This window comes from Cavia porcellus, unplaced genomic scaffold, assembly GCF_034190915.1.
Source record: "Cavia porcellus strain 051 isolate PalLab524CR breed Dunkin Hartley unplaced genomic scaffold, mCavPor4.1 scaffold_1, whole genome shotgun sequence".
NCBI classification, from domain to species: domain Eukaryota; kingdom Metazoa; phylum Chordata; class Mammalia; order Rodentia; family Caviidae; genus Cavia; species Cavia porcellus.
This window is the reverse complement of record NW_026947484.1, coordinates 128,642,142-128,661,513: the sequence shown is the minus strand read 5'-3', so window position 1 is coordinate 128,661,513 and position 19,372 is coordinate 128,642,142. Positions and strand designations below refer to the sequence as shown.

The 19,372-nt window shown below is 34.9% G+C and overlaps 1 protein-coding gene across 2 annotated transcripts in view; it reads left to right on the top strand.

Annotated features, from left to right (window-relative positions):
- The window catches only part of LOC100715555 (mitochondrial adenyl nucleotide antiporter SLC25A24-like), a 60,605-nt gene that overhangs the window by 18,339 nt on the left and 22,894 nt on the right, over positions 1-19,372 (top strand). For both annotated transcript variants that reach the window (XM_063255256.1, XM_063255245.1), the window contains 2 exons: positions 6,669-6,780; positions 10,163-10,321. In XM_063255256.1, the coding sequence (XP_063111326.1) occupies positions 6,669-6,780; positions 10,163-10,321 (271 nt within the window). The remainder of the gene's footprint in view (positions 1-6,668; positions 6,781-10,162; positions 10,322-19,372) is intronic.

Sequence of the window (19,372 nt, the reverse complement as noted above, 5' to 3'; positions counted from 1 at the left end):
TTTCAGTTTAATAGGAGATTAAGGATAGTTACCGTGGTGTAACAAGCTATTTTTGGGTCAGATGTCTGTGCCCTCAAATCTGATATGAGTGGACAGACCAGAGCAAAATAAATTCAAACTAGACAGAGCGATGAGACTACTGTGACTTTTAAATCCTGATACACTATTAACAATGACCTCTTCCTTTTTTTAATAGTGTGTCAAAGCTATCTGTACTAAAGATTATATCTTACCGTCTCGGCCTCATGTCTGCTACTCCACTTTTCTGCTATAATTTGACCACCTTACTCCCTCATTCCACTGTCTGCCCCATTCATTGAGGCCTCTCTGCCACTGTTGCTGGAATCCTGGTATCCCTTCTTCTCTCTCTCTGGAATGTCCTTCAGCACTCTCTGTAGGGTTGGGTTGGTGGCCACGAACTCCCACAGTTCCTCCTTGTCTTGGAAACATCCTAGTTCTCCATTAATTTTGAGAGAGAGTTTTTCTGGGTATATCATTCTAAATTATTTTCTTTCAGGGCTTGGACTATTTCCCCCCAGACCCTTCTTGATTTGAGAGTTTGTGTTGATAAGTCTGTTGTTATTTTGATAATTTTTCTGTTGTAGGTAATCTGCTTGTTTTCCCTGGCTGCTTTTAGCATTCTGTTCTTTTGGTGGATTTCTGGAATCTTGATTATTATATGTCTGGGTGTAGATCTGTTTTGGTTGTAGGTAGCTGGAGTTCTGTATGCCTCATTTATCTGGGTATCATTTCTTTTTCCTATGCTTGGGAAGTTTTCCTTTAATATATCTGTGAATATTCTTTGTAGTTCATTTTTAGTTACTCCTGCTTCCTCGTTCACGTGCTTTATTCTAAAGTTATATATCCTTTTGTCATCTTCTAGCCTTTGAATTGTTTCTTTCTGGTTCCTCGTTATTTTAAGAGGTCTTTTCTTTCACGATCATATATCATAAATCTCTCTTTAAGTTTCAAAAGGCTAATTTTAGTTTCTGTCAAGGCATTTTGCCAGTTTGCAATGGAGTTTTTAGTTTCCTGGTAATCTCTTTGGATCTGTTTCATGTATTCTAGGTTATGTTTAAATTCTTCATCAGAGGTTTCTCTTTCTTTTCTGATTTCCTTCGTTCTTTCATCTGTGTTCTCTTGGGAGGAGCTTATCATTTCTTTAATCAATCTCTTTATATCTTGCCTCACTTGGATCAGAAGTACAGTTTTAAATTCACCTATGAGGTCATGAAGGTATTTCTTTATTTTGGTGATGCTGTGTCTAGTATTGGATGGTTACTGTGCTGGTTCTCTTCTGTGTTTACTTCTCCTGGGCTTATTTTCCCAGGTTCAGCAGCTGGAGATTTTTTTTTATGCCAGCTCTCTCGGTGCCAGGAGCAGCTGACTGATGTCACCATGGTGCGGGACTCTACCCAAATCCCAGCTGTCCTCTGCTAGACCTCTCTGTGCCAGGGGTGAATATCTGATGTCACCACTGTGCTGGGCTCTGCCCAACTCCAAGATGTTCTCCACCAGTCCTTTCTGTGTCACCGATGCCACCATGTTGCCAGGCTCTGCCCAATTCCAAGATGTCCTCCAGGTAGTGACAGCAGTCGTGGGACCCAGTCTTTAGTACTCACTGGGACTCAATGCAGATCTTCCTGTTGGTCCACTGCACACTGCGCCGCTTGTCTTCACTGCGTTCCCAGCACAGCGCGGATTGGTCAGAAAACTGCATGGTGTCCGGCTTTGGAGCTTTGGAGCTTCTTGCAGTCTCCTTCGGCGCAGCCAGGTGGCTTTGGCTGCTTCGCAGGGTCCCAGGTCTCAATTTCCAGCAGTTGCAAAGAGCCAATACAGCTTTCCCCCTTGGATGCACTGCTTATTTTGCCGCGTTCTCTCGTTAAGGGTGTGGGATTCGCAGACTTCCGTTATCGGTAGCCCCAGTCTCAGTGTGACCTTAGATCCTCTGGGTGCACCTAGTACAGCACAGAATGGGGCTCAGTGAGTACATTGGGCTTCAGCTCTCCACTTGCGCTTTTCCTTCCTCTTCCTAGTTTTATTTTTCCCTTCGGTTACTGCCTTGGTTAATAAGAATCATTATCCATTGGTCTGGCCCTCTCCATGTTGTCATATTCTAGCATCTAATCTGACTTCTCCTCAGAGACTCTGCATCCAGCCCTCTAGCAAGCCGCCATTTTCCATAGGTCAGGATTAATTTCTGTTAGTACATTTTTACTTCCCTTTAGCCTATAGTTCTATGCTTCTCTTCTTACTCTCTTGCTTTTTAATAAAGTTTTTGTGCCTTTTTTTCTAATTCATTTCATAGTTTAAAAATTATGTAGTTTGTTTCCTGGTAGTAGATAGTCTTGACATTTTACTATAAAAGTTTAAAAACTAAAGATAAACAATATCTTTAACCTCTCTTCAAATAATAAACTTTAGAACATTTTTAATTCTAATCATCTCTTTCCTGGTTTACATGCTTTTTTTGTTCTCAATTATAATTGTTATTTTATACTGAAAATGTTTTAGATGTGTTAGTATGTAGCATTTTATTTACTCATTATTTGTCTTTGGATCTGAGGCTGTCCTGCCAAGATAATTTTTCTTTTTGAACTATATGCTTTAGAAATTCTTTTAATAGAAATAAATTATTAGTTTTAATTTTTAATTTTAAAGATAGTAAAATCTAACAAAACAAGACAGAACAAAGCCAATTAAAATAATGCAGCAGGCTGGGGATTTAGCTCAGCGGCATAAGCGCCTGCCTTGCAAGCAGGCAGTCGTGAGTTCGATCCCTGGTACAGATAAAAAAATGAAAAAGACAAAAAAAAAAAAAAGCAGCAAAATTGGTATGGAACTTCAAAGCAGGATACTAGGAAAACAGCAATAGCTACCATAGTCTACCTTGTTATCTTCACAATAATTGTCCATTCCATCAGGTATAGCAAAATGAAACCAAAAACAAAACACAATAAAACCAATCAAAACAGAATATTGAATAAAGCAAAACAGTTAATCAGAACAAAGCAAAAAAGTGAAACATATTTGACTTCAAAAACAAGATAGAAGGAAATCCCTCATATTTGCTATATTGCATACTGTCATCTTCCCAAGAGATGCTCAGAACGCTAGCCCCAGGCCTGCATAATCAACCAAGCAGTGCAAGCATTTAGTTGCTTTATTTACCTTATTGCTATCAACTCAGCCTCGGAACCATCTGGTTGCTTGGGGTAGTGGTGGGGTGGACGTGGGTCAAGGGGACACCAATGATGTAAACTGTCTAGTTTTTTAGTGTCTGGGAATATGTTTATTTCACTTTTGTTCTGGAAAGAAAATTTTGCTAGATACATGATTTCAGCTTGATAATTACTTTTTCTTAGAATGAGATGCTATTTTATTATCCTCTCTCTTCTACTCTTAGGTGAAAATTGGTGCTAGTATGATTATTGAGCCTTGGTAGGGGATTTGCCTTTCTCTGTCTCCTCTTAAAATTTTGCTTCTCTTTGGTGTCTGTAGCTTTTTTTTCTTTTTGTAGCTTTTTATCTAGTGAGTAGGCCTTTCTTTTTATTAACTCTGCTAGAGAGATGTTAAATTTCCTGTGTTTGTATCTTTTAACAATTCTGGAAAACTCTTACTAATCTTTATCTCTTCAAATGTAAACTTCTTTTTATCATAGTTCTGCTTTCCTCTTTTTCTCTGTGTGGCATTCTATCAAGTTCTTCAAATATATTCGTGTCATTTAATCATTCTAACAGTTTATTTTTTAAGTTTTTTTTATTCATGGAAATTCTGTTTGGTATGTTTTCAGCTATGTTTGATAATTCCTCATGGTTTCTTACTTCTTTTTATTTTTTGAATCTTATTTCTTAGCATTGGTATATGTTTAGTTAATCTGTATTTCATATCTGGAAGTTAGGATATTTTAAGTCCATGAAAGAATAAACCTCTTTTTGACTGGTGCTTGGAAAAAACTAACTATATTCTGTTAGAGAGTTGTGTTTTTTAAAATAGATCCAGTGTTCAAAGAAAAAAGATAGAAAAAGCAAAATCCATTACTAAAATTTAAAAGAGGTATTTTATAGTGATTAGAACTTTAATTTGCTCAGAATATATAACAATTCTAAATTAATATGAAAGTAAAAATATAACCCAAATTTAAAAAGCAAGAATGTAAGACTACAGAAAGTATAGATGAACGAGTACAGCAAGAGCGTCTAACTTAGATTTCTAAGTAATAGAACAACTATACATAAGGTATCAGTAGGGATAAAAATTTCAACACCACCATCAATATCTAGGAACCCTCATAGGATATTACATTCAAAACTGTTGAGCTTTTTTTTTCTTGGCTTTTTTTCGTTTTTATCGGTACCAGGGATCGAACTCATGACTGCCTGCTTTCAAGGCAGGTGCTTATGCCGCTGAGCTAAATCCCCAGCCCCAATTGTTGAGCTTTTAAATCACATACAAAAATAATTAAGAGCCCAATCTTATTCTTGTTCATAAAAGAAATGCAAAAAAATTAAAAAGAATTGGAATCATATATATTTTGTATCCTTAATGGAGTTGAACAAGAAATAAGTTTCTTACAATAAAAATATTTTTTAAAAAAGTTTATCAGTACAAGTTTGATAGAAACTTGGTAGTTGTATGAACTTGTGGATTGGTGTAATATTTGAAATATGCTGTTAAATCATACTCTAAGAACACTTATGAATTTCCAGTAGCAATAATTGATTAAAATTTAAATTTAGGAACTTCTATGAGTATCAGTCATAGCTTTTGATGCCAAGGGGTGAAGCCATGAACCAGCCAAAATTTGTATTTCAGAATTCAGTTTCTGGAGTGATAAGTCCTAACAATGCATTATCCTAAGTGAAAACAAATTGAACAAGTGAATATTGTCCATGTTTTATAGTAATTATTTTGTTTATCTGAAAATATATTTAACCTTCATTTTTGGTGGTTAAGTTTATTGTATTGAGGATTTAGGGTACAGTTTGTTAAATTTTGTTTGACTAAACTGAACTTATTAAAGATTGCTAGCATATGTTGTTTCTGGTGAGAACTCAGTTATTGCCATTTAAATTTCTTCCCATATGTAATATTTCTTTTTTCTCCCTTTCTGCCTTCTCTCTCTTGCTTTCTTCCACTCCCCTTGTCTGTCTCTCTGTCTCTATCTCTGTCTCTCTCTTCTGTTTTTTCTTTCCTTTCTTGAACTCCAACATTCCTCCACTGCGGAGTTTTAATTATGCTCCTAGCCCTCCGTTAACTAATTTTGTGAGGCTGAGTGAGTCATATGTGGCTTAGCGTTTTGCAAAAGTGTCAAGGGAATACTTTTGTAAATTCCTGCATCCTCAGTGGCCTTTTTTTATTCTATTCACATTCTCCCTGCTTAATCGCTTACTTCTGCAATTTGGAAACTGTCCCCAGAAAGTGGAGAGAATGGGAAGCACTCACTATATGTGTTTTGCTTTTCTCAGGTATTATAGTCTTGTCCTGTTTGTGGACTAGTCCTGAAAACAGTTGTTTCTTATGTTATGTTCAATTTAATAATTATTTACGGGGGGGGGTATAAATTTTACGATGATTATTTTGTCTTGGTTGGAAGTGAAATTGCACTAAATTTTTTGATGCCTGAGTGCATTTTGTTTTTTAGATATTTCATTTAGAGCAAAATTATTAAAAGTCATTCCTTTTAATTCCGCCTTTTACTCAGATACAAAGAAACAACCTACAAATTTTAAAAAACATTTTGAGATGTTGAAAGATTGAGTAAATACTGAATTTTGCAAGGTGAAAAAAAGCTATTTTAAAATTGATTAGAATGTTATAAAAAAGCCAAAAGATGGTCAATGGTAAAAATAATACTAGAAGAGCCAAAAGGTATAAGGTTACTCTTTAATGGGTTTTATTTACTTATCATTCATTCATCAAGCATTTATTGGATTCTCAGTGCTAAAAATACACAGATCATTTAGATACAATCATTTTCTTTATGGTTAACAGAAAAATCTAAGAGAAATACTCGCACAAAAGTAATTAAAAATATTATAGAAAAATCCCAATAAAGAAGAAGTCTATGAAATATTGGACTAATATTCCTTAAAATTATAAAAATAATAAGGAAAATCTGAGACACAGTTATAATCAGAGGAGACTAAGGAGACATGATGGTTAAAAGGAATGTAGTGTCTTGAGTGGGATTCTGAAACAAATGGAGAGCATTATTATTATTATTTTTTTTTATCGGTACCGGGGATTGAACTCATGACCGCTGCCTGCTTGCAAGGCAGGTGCTTATGCCATTGAGCTAAATCCCCAGCCCATGGAGAGCATTATTTAAAAACTAAAAAAGTCTGAATAAAGTACATAATAATCTATCAATAATCAGCTTATTAATTGTAAAAAAAAAGTACCATATTATGTAAGATGTTATCAGTAGTTGAAACTGGATGTGCAGATGTATGGGAACTATACGTAATATCTTCTTAACTTTTCTAAAAATCTAAAACTGCTCTAAAATAGTTTTACTTTTATAAAAACCAATGTGAAAATACAGTGATATTCATGAAGTACAAGACAATGGCTTTAAAAATAAATAATTAAGAAGCATATATTTCATTTTTATAATGATGCTTTGTTATAAATACTATAAGCAATATTTTAAAAATTTATTTCAGCATGGATAGTGATGGGACATTGACAATAGACTGGGATGAATGGAGAGACTACTTTTTACTTCATCCTGCATCAAATATCAAGGAAATTATTCGTTTCTGGAAGCGTTCTACTGTAAGAATACTTCGTGTTTCACTGTTTTTACTTTTCTCTAAATGTCATAGCTTTTATTATCATTATATAATCCCCACACTAGTTGGAGCATTAGAGGTTAAAGTTACACTATTCCCTTCTAATAATGTTTTGTGAAATCAGTAAGAGGTATTAATGTTTTGTGTAAAACCCAATACCACATTTTTAAATTGAAACCTAGATCTTAGAATAGATGCCTACTGAGGAGGCCTACTTTATGTTAAGAATAAATTACTATGATATAGTGGGAGTAGCCTAGAAAAGTGAAAAATAATGTTTTCAGTAAAGTTAATAATTTGTTCATAACATACTATTCTCATCCACCCTCTTAAGTTTTTTGCCTCCTTCCCATAGATGATATATAGGAAGAAAAAGATCACAAACTCTGGAAACAGAATGTGTAAGTCTGAATCCCACATCTAGTAGTTAGTTTATCTCTGAGTTATTTAGGTTATGGTTGATCACTTTATCTTTAAACTGCTGCTTTTCTTGGGTTGCAGTTCCATGTATTCTGTTGTTTGTTTGCTTCTTCAGAGTTCTTCCCTCTTCAGCCTTGTTCTTTCTATTATCCTCTTTATTTCTTGTATTTAAACATAATGATTCACATTGTTAGTACTATTAAAAAAGCACAGTCCAATGACATGTCTTTTTTAGCTACATTAACCTTTGGTCTCATTACAGCTATGCTTTCATTCACTTCTCAACTTGTCCTATGGAACTCTTTCACCAAGTCCAGTTCCCTGTTGTTATTTTCCAGATCATGACAGTTTCTCCTTTTCAATATTCTCCCCATCTGACTCCACACCCCGTCAGTGCTGGGTATTGAACCCAGGACCTTTGTATTGAGCTACATTGTATCTTTCACCTTAAAAATTTTTTTTTAAAAAACCTTTTTGAGTATGATCTTTCTAAATTGGTAAATTACTCAAACTGGGCTCAAATTTGCAATCCTGTTGCTTCAGCTTCCTAGAGTGCTGGATTACAGGCATGCATCACAATGCCTGGCTCATGTGCCTTTCTTGACACTGCATTTTGCTTCTTTCCATTACTTTTCTGTTTCCTCTGAGGATCCTCTTCCTTGGTCTGGCTCATGTATTAGTTTTCTTCTGTGTTCTCTTTACAGCTGTTTTGTCTTGTTTTGTTTTTGCTCTCACTCTACACACCTTTAAAATACAAGTCCCCATACTTTCCCAGGTTGAATTATTAAAAATAAGCTAACTGATGGCTTCAAATTTTACATTGCTAGACCATATGTTCTTTTTTCACATGCTAGTATTTACTGGGTATCACTTAAGGCACCACAAATAGCGTATAGAAACCACTCATCATTATTGCCCCTAAACCTTGAAAGGGTTTTGGCCCAGACAGGACACTGTAGCCGGTGAAGCCTTAAAGGCGGAACCAAAGAGCTCCTACCTTCCCCGCCCTAGGAATTTACCTGTGACGCCATCTTCCCGCCCCCGGGAACTTACCTATGGCGCCAAACCTAGGACCAATGTGCTACCTGTGCATCCCTGATGCCCCTTTAGGTTCTGCCCCAAATGGTGGCTACTTACATACCCCCACGCCACGTGTCCGCCAGAGAGAAAGCCGGACTCCAGCGCTCTGGGGGTGTCGGTTCTCTCCCTCCATGTTCTCAGAATAAAGGCCTCTTTTGTTTCATACTTCTCATCTTCTGGATGTAATCCTATCAAACCTTTTCCTTTTTCTGACTGGTGCCACTATCTTTCCTACTTGCCTAAACCAGGAACCGTGACGTTATTCTTAGACCTTACACGTTTCTTTGCCTTCCTTTTATGTTTACATACAATCTTGTAGTTTTTAGAGTATATAGTATATTTGAGCGCACCACTTATTTTGTCAGGAGCATGGCCTGGTTAATCCCTCTCTGTATAAGGAGATACTGTAATGTGATAGATGAGAAGGTAGTCCTTGACATTAAGATGCCTGGGTTCAGATTGAGACTTTTCTGTTCCTATGTTACTTTAACTAGAGCAAGTAACTATCTCTTCCCCACCAAAAATAAAACCCACATTCCCTTAGTTGTATTTCTTTTGTCTTCCTACTGTTAGTTGCTGCCCTTCTTATTGTATAAAGTTATTATTATTCTGTGTTACACTGTTTGCCTCTTTTCCTATCTCTCTGGAAATTTCTAGAGGGCAGAAAGTAACTTCTGTACTATTAGATCACTAATTCATAGCTCAGGGCCTGGTATATTAACTTATTTATTCTGCAATATTTATTGTGCTCCCTTTCCCCCCTCCTTTTCTTCATGGACGGTAGCACTAGGTTGACAACAGTGTACAAAGAAGACCAGGTTGTATCCTTTGTTGAGGTTACTTTGTAAAAATCAAGTAATAAAATTAAACTAGTCAATTAAGACCACACAATATATTAGGAAATAGTAGAAACAGTCAAGGAGAATTATTCTAGGTAAAGAGAAAATCAAGTTCAAAGTTTCTGTATTGGGAATGTACTCACAAGAAGAATTATTTATGTCATTGTTGAATGAATAATTGAATGAATAAATGAAAGGGGGAAAACTAAGAAAGATGACTTTGTCTACTATGATCAGCAAATAAAGGAAGTCCAAGTGAGAACTTGGAAGTCTTTATTGAAACATATAGCTTTGGGGCTGGGGATTTAGCTCAGCGGCATAAGTGCCTGCCTTGGAAGCAGGCAGTCGTGAGTTCGATTCCTGGTACCGATAAAAAGAAAAAGACAAAAAAAAAAAAAAAAAAAAAAAAAGAGTGTGGTCGTGAGTTCAATCCCTGGTACCGACAAAAAACAAGACAAAACATATAGCTTTAACTCTTAGAAAAAAGTAATCTTAGCAAAATCATATAAGATAAAAGAAATAAAGTGAATGCAAAACTGATTACAATGCAAAATCCTGAAAAGGAAACTGGTATTTAAAGGAAAAAGTCAATATAAATAATAAGGAATTTTATGACTTAAGTTTAAGTGTATGATGAAATCTGAGAGAATTTGAAATAAACCATGAAAAATTTATTCATCAGTTAGTGTGTGCCAGACACTGTGAAGAGTGGTCGGACATGATCCCTGCTCTCAGGGGTCACCTTTTTTTATGGAAGAGGTTATCCAAATGGTTTAAGAACTTTAAGTTAATAACTCTGATTTAATGAAAATGAATTTGCATTAAGTCTGATGTGATTGTGCTATTCAGAATCATTTGGCCTAGTGCAGTGACAAGCAAATTGTTAATCTTCAGTAATTGGTGATATGAAAAAAAACCTTTGGAGTATTTGGTTCATGTGAAGTTATTTTTGGTCTACAAAGTTATTGTTTTACTTTATGAAGTATTTACACTTTTTATTGTCTTACTTATTTTTGCATTTATCAGATAATTGATATCGGAGAGAGTATAGCTATTCCAGATGAATTTACTGAAAGAGAAAAGCAATCTGGAGATTGGTGGAAGCGTTTGGTGGCAGCAGGAATATCTAGTGGAGTCACACGGACATGCACTGCACCTTTGGACCGCTTGAAAATTATAATGCAGGTAATCCGCTTGCTTTACCTGACTGTAAGAGTTATAGTGATGTGAAGAGTCCTCCAAAAGACATAGTTTAAATGTTTTGGTAAATTTCATATTAACTCTCATTAAAATTTACTTTTGGAAAATCTTATCTTTATACTAAAATCTCTCTCTCTTTCTTTCTTTCTTTCTTTCTTTCTTTCTTTCTTTCTTTCTTTTTTCATCTTTTTAAGACAGGATCTTGCTGTGCGTTCAGGCTGGTCTTGAGCTCCCTTTGTAGCCCAGGTTGGTCTTGAACTCTCAGTGATCCTGCTGCATCCGCCTCCTGAGTGCTGGGCTTACAGGCATGTGCCACCACACCTGGCAAGTATTTCTTAATTTTCTTAAAAATGCTCCCATGGTACTCAAATCAATTTTTACTTGAAATAATAGTAGAACCACTTTTTTTTGTAGAATCACTTATAGTTTATTCATATTTTTTATGACTAAATTCATGAACAAAGTGGTAAGACAGACTATTTGTTGATTATTTCTAACATCTTACACTAATGTAATAGTTTGGTTCTACTCTACTTTTAAAATATTAACAATATTTCTTGCCAGTATTCTGAAAGGCTGAGGCAGGCGGATTTTAAGTTTGAGCCCAGACTGGGAAATTGAGCAAGTTAGCAAGATACAGGTTGGGGATATATCTCACTGTGAATGCCCTGGATTCAATCTCTAGTAACTCAAAATATTCTAAGAATTATAATATATTATTATAAGTTATTTATCTCTATTTCAGTGAGTTATGTGTTCGCAACAATAGTTATTAAATAATGTGTGGCTTAATCTGTTAAGAATCATAATTAAAATTTAGTATTTTCTGAATGCTTTTCAGGGGAATAATCAATAATAAACTGAATTAAATTTGTAATTAAATTAATATATCTGGATATTTTATTGGCTCTGGTAATACTGATGGATTTTGATAATGGATTATGCATACTTATTATGCAATGTGAATTGTGGGAAAGCTATATTACATAATTAATAGCTATATAATTTTTTTGTTTGGTACCAGGAATGTAACTCACGACTTTGTCCTTGTTAGGCAGGCTGTGTCACTGAGCTATATCCCCAGGCCCAGTAACTAAGAAATTTATTTGCACTTCTACATCATTCAAAAATTTTGCCACTGGGTGTGGTGGCACGCACCTGTAGTTCCAGCACTAGGGCGGCCGAGACAGGAGGATTGCCATGAGTTCAGGGCCAACCTGAGCTATAAAGTGAGTTCAAGGCCAGCCTGAACTGCATAGTGAAAGTGTGTTTCAGGAAGACAGACCAAAAAAATGTCATCTTAGAAATGAAATTTATATAAATATATCATTTTTGGAAAATAAAGGCTGTTAGAAGAGTTCCTTTCGTTGGAAAAAGTCTTCACTTATTTACTTTACATATATTTATTTGGGACTTATCTGCTAGGTTCTTTGTCATTTGGGACTACAACTTACATTAGACATAGTTTTTACTGTTAGAGACTTTATTAACTTATCAGGAAAAATGGATAATTAGGTGAGTAATAATAAAATATGATAGTAGTGCTTTATGTATCCAGATGGTACTATGGGAGCATCAGTAAATGGTACTATGGGAGGATAGTAAATATTTTTTCTCTGGCTATTATTCTTCATTTAATTATAAAATGCTGTCCTGATTAATGCAATGGAAATAAAGACCTTTAATTCAGTGGGTTAGATGTAGGATGTGTACTTCTTTTTTTAAATTTTTTTTTGTTTTAAGGAGATTAAGACAAAAGAGGACAGAACAAAGCAGATCAGAACAGAACAATGTAACAGAACAGAACACAATATTTCACCACAAGACAACCGGATATTAACAATAGCTACCATATTGTCCCGTTCTTTGAAATAGTGGAGTATACCTTCAGGTACAGTAGTATCAAACATAACAAAATAGTATAAAACCATTCAAGAGAATGAAATTGTTACAGGGCATTCAGAACCAAATAACAGAAAACAAACAATGGCTACTATATTATCTCCTTTTCCATAAAAATTTGTTATACTATCACACGTAATGAAATCCAATAAGGTGCAATATGATAGAACCAATGGAAATAGAAGAACAAAAGCATGGTAGGACTTCAAAGCAAGATGATATTAAATCAGCAATGGTTATCATAATGTCTTGTTTTCTTCAAAATAGCTGTTTATACCATCACACATAATAAAATCAAACCAAACAGAATAAAACCATTCCAACTAATGAATGAAAACATTATAAGGCTTCAAAGCAATGTAATGGGAAATCATGATTACCATATACTTTTATATATTCTTACCATTTCTTACACTAGGGAGGCTATATGGTATTTATACTTGTGAGTTTGATTTATTTTGCTTGTGAGTATGGTCTCAAGTTGTGTCCGTTTATTTATAAATAGGATATACACTTTCAGTGGCTTCTGATAATGAGATGAATGACCAATCACTCACTGGATTTTATTCCATATGTAACCTGTCTTTCACCAATTGGGTGATTACATTCAGTCAGTTGTTAGAGAAATAGTTGAAAATCCTCTTCTAAATATCAAAATAGAAAGCTTTGTGTCTTTAGCAACTGTACCTGTCAGAAAATTTTAAAATGAGGTGTAAAGGAAAGAGACATATAGTACCATGCAACACAGAAACAGAGATTTATCAGGAGATGAGAAAGATGTGAATGGACCAAGACATAAAAGAGAGATGTTTTTGTTGTGTGTCTGTCATATGTTAAGTGCTAGAAATGCAAAGATGAAAGTCGTATTTTGTCGGTGTCACTCCCGGCCGGCAGGAAGGACACACAACAAAGTCTGGCAGTGGACAACCTTTTCTTTTATTTTCCTTCTCCGTACAGCCTGCCCCGGGAATCCTCCCGGCCGAAGCCTCTGTTGGTCCGCTCCCCGCGGCTCCTTGCGTGCTTCTCCCTACAGTCTGTCCCGAAGCCTCTACCGGTCCGCTCTCCGCGGCTCCTTCTGTGCTTCTTCTGCTTCTTCTGCTTCTTCTGCTTCTTCTTTCGTGGCGGGAGAGGCACTCACTTTTATAGGGTTACAGTGGCCAATCAGTTCAAAGCGCGCGATGCGGGCTGATTGGCTAACATCAGTTGTTGCTAGGCAGACTATCTTACAGGGCGGGTTGTGAAGCAGGAGATCTTACAGGGCGGGTTGTTTACCAAGCAGGAAGCAGGAGATCTTACAGGGCGGGTTGTTTACCAAGCAGGAAGCAGGAGATAAGCGCCATCTTAGCACACTCGATGGGAGGGGTAATCTAGCTCAGGCTTTGCTCTTTCCTACAGGCCTCACGTCCGCCAAGTAAGGCGACTGGGCTCGGCCGCGGCTCCCAACAGTATTTCTCATTTTAAAATTTTATTAGTACATGTTTGTAGCATATAGAGTTTACATTTGTCTTAGGTGGTAGGTGCATGTCACTGGCATATCTTGAATATTTTCCTGTTCTCCTCCCCACTCACCTTTCTCTGTCTCTAAATCCTCTTTTCCCATTTTCATTATTATTATCATTATTTTTAGTTCATATTTACGACATATAATGTGTACATTCAGTGTGGCTGTTTGGTACATGTACTTGACATACCTTAAATCTTATTTACTTTTCCATTTTCTCACTCCTCTGACCCTCTACTTCCTGGACTCCATCTCATTGGCAAATGTATCTCCCTGTTTCTGTGTATCAGTCCTTTAAGTTTACCTTTATTTGTATTTTGGCTTACTTGTATGGAGATATCACACATAAGCTTGTATGCCTGGTTTACTTCACTTAACATTATATTTTCCAGGTATATTCCTTTTCCTATAAATATCTTAAATGTGTCTTTTTTATAGCCAAGTAATATTCCATCATGTATAGGTACCACATTTTAAAAATGTATTGATCTATTGTTGGACATACTGAGTGTTTCCAGGATTTAACTATTATGAATTGTGGTACTATAAACAATTAGCATGCGTGTATTAATCATTGCAACATGATGTCTTTAACTCTTTTTGGAAGATACTTAGGGAATAATTGGATCAAATGGAATTTCCAATTTTAGTTCTTAGAAAAATCTCCATACTGATTTCCATTATGGTTGTAGTAGTTTATATTCCCACCAATAATGTCGGAGGGCTCTTTTTTGTTTGTTTAACCATTGATGTAGAAGGTTTCCTTGTTTGCCATGGCCATAACAGCATTTGTTATTACTCAATTTCTTCATGACTGCCATTTTTTCTGATACAAATGTTAGTGTTGTTTTAATTTGCATTTCTCTAATGGATAGAGATGTTGAATTTTTTAATATGCTTGTTGGCCATTTGTACTTCTTTTGAGGAGTGTCTATGCATTTCACTTGCCCATTTTTGGTTGGGTGTTTTATTTTGGATGGCTTAATTTTTTGAGTTCTTTGTGTATTCTAGGTGTTAGTCTTAAGCCTGAGAAATAGCTGGCAAAATTTTTCCCATTCTTTAGGTTATCTCTTTACTGATTATTTCGTTTACTATACAGAAGTTTTTAAATTTGACATAATCCCACTTGTTAATTGTTGTTATTTCTTGTGCAACTAGAGTTCTGTTCAGAAAGTGCTTGTCTACACTATGAATTCAAGTGTTTTACCTTCAAATAGGTTCATTGTTTCTGCTTTAATGTTTAAATCTTTGATCTGTTTCGACTGTAGTGCATAGTGAAAGATGTAAGTCCAGCTTTAATCTTCTGCATACAGATAGACAAATTTTCCCATCACCATTTGTTGAATAGGCTGTTTTTCCTCCAACACATGTTTTTGACCCTTCTGTCGAAGATCAAAATACTGGATGTGTCTGGGGAAGTTCTGTATCCTCTATTTGATTCTGTTGTTCCATGTGTGTTCTATTTTTGTGTCAATACCAGGCCATTTTTATCACTGTTACTTGGTAGTATAACTTTAAGTTAGGTATTGTGATGCATCCTGCTTTGTTTTTTTGCTATTCTAACTCTCTCCTGGTTTCATATGAATTTTAGGATTGTTTTCTCTAGTTCTGTGAGGAATGCTGTTGGTATTTTGATTGGGATTGCACTGAATCTGTATATCAGTTTTGGGAATATGGCCATTAAAACAATATTGGTTCTGCCTATGAAAGCAGAGAACCTCTTTACATTTTCTGATGCCCTCTTTGATCTCCTTTTCCACAGTATTGTAGTTTTCCTTGCAGAGATCTTTTAGTTTTTGGTTAGGTTAATTCCTAGGTATTTAATTTTTCTTGATGTTAGTGTGAATTATGCTGTTTTCCTAATCTTTTTCTCAATGAGTTTATGTATGTATGACTGCTATGGGTGATTTACATGTGATTTTTGTGTGTTGATTTTATATCCTGCTACATTGCTGAAATTGATTAACATTCTAACAGATTTTTTTAAAAAAATCAAATTCTCTGGGTCTTCTGTGTAGATTTTCATGTCATTACAAGTAATGATAATTTAACTTCTTCTCTTTCTATATATAACCATTTTCTTTTTTTTTCTTGCCTGATTGCTCTGGGAAATGTTTCAAGTTCTATGATGCTGAATAGAAGTGATGATAGACATGGACATCCTTGTCTTGTTACCGACTTTGGAGGAAAGCTTTCAGTTTTTTTCCATTTAATATGATTTTGGCTGTTGGTTTGTCTTAAATGCCTTTTATCAGGTTGAGGTAAGGTCCTTCTCTACCTATTTCCTTCAGAGTTTTTTATCATGAAGGAGTCCTGGGTTTTGTCAACAGCTTTTTCTGCATCTAATGATGTAAGCTTGTGATTTTTTTTCTTTTTTGGTGCTGGGAATTAAACTCACAGCCATATGCTTGCCAGGCAGGTGCTGTGCTGCTGATCTTATCCCTGGCAGCAAGCTTGTGATTTTTGTCCTTGTTTCTATTTATGTGGTATATTACATTTATTGATTTTCGTATGTAACCATCCTCACAACCTGGTATGGAAATTACTTAGTAATGATGTATGATCCTTTTGATGATATGTTGCATTCTATTCACCAATATCTAATTGAGGAGTTTTGCATGCATGTTCATTAAGGAGTCTGACCTGTAGTTTTATTTTTTTGGTTAGGTCTTTGTCTAATTTTGGGATTAGAGTGATGCTGGTTTCCAGAAATGAGTTTGGAAGCAATCCTTTCCTTTCATTTTTGTTGAAGGGTTTGAGTCTTACAGTGATTTAATGTCCTTAATGGTTTTCTAGAATTCACTAGTGAATCCATCAGTCCATGGGCTGTTCATGCATTTTTAAAAATTACTGCCTCAGTTTCATTGCTTTTATTGAATTTTTCATAATTTTTATGTCTTCTTGGCTTGTTTTGGTAATTTGTATGAGTCTATGAATATTTCGATTTCTTCAAGATTTTCCAATTTCTTGGAATATGATTTTTCATAGAAATTATGATCTTTTGGATTTTGACAGTATCTGGTGTGATTTCTACCTGTAAAATATATTTATTATGCTCTAAAACCTTTTTGAGATATAAATAGCTCATGGTAACATGATGATGATAGTCTTTTTGAAAATAATAATTGCTACCTCAGTTATTGTTCTATGCAAAATGGAAAATTATGTATGGGCATTGTAGAGCTACAACACAAGAATATAAATTTTTTGAAGAGATGAAAATGGATCGTTGGACTAGGGAGAGTAAAAAGTATGGGGAAAATAGACAAGTACAGAAATAATGAAAAAACAGAAAGAAATAAGAGATCTGAATAGAGAAGAGTAGGAAGAGGATGGGATATTTAAAAAAAGAAAAGGAAAATAGAGAAGAAAGGGGGAAAATAAGAGATGATAGATAAAAAAGAGAGAAAAAGAATTATGAGTGGGAAAGGAAGCAAAGGAGGAAAGGAGGAGGGAAAAAGAGTCGGGGAATGAACTCACCTTTTCATGCCCTTCTGGATTGGCTCTCTTGGCTTTCATTGAGTAAAATGAGTTTGTTGGAATATGTCCTCTTTACTTATGGATGTATTACTGCATGAACTGCACACTACTGAAAAGGAATACTGTGAATTAAAGAAAGGTAGGCATATGCATTGTGTGGTTAGAGATAGTTTAATATGTAATAGCAGAGATTTACATTTAGAGAATCCTGGATTTAAATTCCAACTGTCAGGTTTATGTTGTTTGGAAGCTACTTGCCACTGCCAACTGAGTCTATAAGGCGAGAATCATCATTGCCAGAGTTGTGTTTACCGGGGGTATAGATTTGGCTTGGGGTGTATCTCAGTGGCAGTGTTTGGCCTCTTCTCCATTATGAAATTCCGGATTGGATCTCCTTCATTGCAAAACAAACAAACAAACAAACAAACAGCAATAACACAAATAAGAAAAAAGAGGAATAAAATTTTATGAAATATTTAGCTGGTGGAATTAAAAAACTGGAGGCTATAATTTTTTTGTAGAGAAATAAGATGGGTGAAGAGCACTGTTGGTGTTTTATCAAAAAAACACTAAAGTTTCTTTAGTTGAGTTTCAAAATTTTATTTTTAAAATAAATGAACCTACTAAGAAAAATCTGGAAAGTAAAGATAGAAAGAAAATTTCTCTCTCTTTTCCCCACTGAAACTAGACATTATTAAAATTTTAGTGCATTACTTTTTATTCTTTTTAAATGTTCTTTAAAATAGTGATTAGTTTTAAAATAATTCACATTATTTTTGTGATTAATGGTATAACAAAAATGTTTTCAAGTGAAAATTGTTTTCAAGTTATTTAATGTTCTTTAAATATAATTTTTGATTACTATGTAATGTTTCATATGCATATATTTTTTTTAACATTTTGAAAATTTTAGACATTAAATATGTTTAAAGATCCTTCTTAAAACTATTATTTATAATTAGATGATAAACAAAGCTATCATTAATAACCTTTCATATTTAGGAGTATTAATTTAGAAAAAATTCCTAGAATTTTAATGATATAATTATTTTAAAGACTATTGTGTGGGGATGTGCAGATACACAGATATGCAGCTAAAATGCTTTCTAGATTTGTTCTTGCAGAGAATGCCTATTTTGCCTTTTTCTTCCCATTACTTTTATATTATGGACAGGATGGTACTTTACTAATGTTTTAATTCTAACTTTTTAAACATAACATTTCCTATCATAAAATAATGCATTTATGAGGTGGAAAAGCACAAAAAGCATAAAGCAGACGTTAATATGGTATGTAATCTACATCAATTCCTTGGTTAATGATTCTGTAACAAAGTACCACAAACTATGTTAACCGACAGAAATGTACTGCTCATAGTTGTTGGGATCAACATGTTAGCAGGTTTGGTTCCTTCTGAGGGCTACAAGGGAAAGTTTCTCCAGGTCTCTCTCCTTGTCTTGTGGTTGGCCATCCTTTATATCTCTTCTCATTATCTTCCTTCTTTGTATGCTATGTCTGTATGTCCAATTTTTTTTTATAAAGATGTCAGTTAGATTAGATTAGGGTCTGTAGTGACCTTAGTAAAACTTGATTGCATCTGTAAAGACCTTATGTCCAAATAGGTCATGTTCTGAGGAATAGGATTCAGCAAATGAATTTTGAGGAACACAATTCAACCTCATCATACTGTGACACATACATTGGTCAACTTTCCTATTGCTGAGAAAAAATGCTTGACATTTTCAATTTAGATTTTTCTCATGATTTCAGAGGGTTCAGTGCGTGGCTGCCTGATTCACAGACACTTTAGATGGGTGGGAAGCAGAACACAGGGGAAGAGTGACAGCAAGGAATGTATTCTCCAAAAATCACACCCCCAGTGATCTACCTGTAACTGGACCCCACTTATGAATAGTGCATTCAAATATTAACTTTGAAGTGAGTTAATCCACTGGGGAGTGTGATGTTGCCATTCACATCCCAGAGGTCTCTTAATCCATCAAGTTTACAATAAAGATTAACTGAGACAATATGCAAAATTATCCACTGTTAGAAATTTGATATATTTTCTTTCATTCCTTTTTCTCTTTAATACTATATACTAATACTATATTGCGATACATGTGATGTCCATTTTGTGTTAACTGATTTTG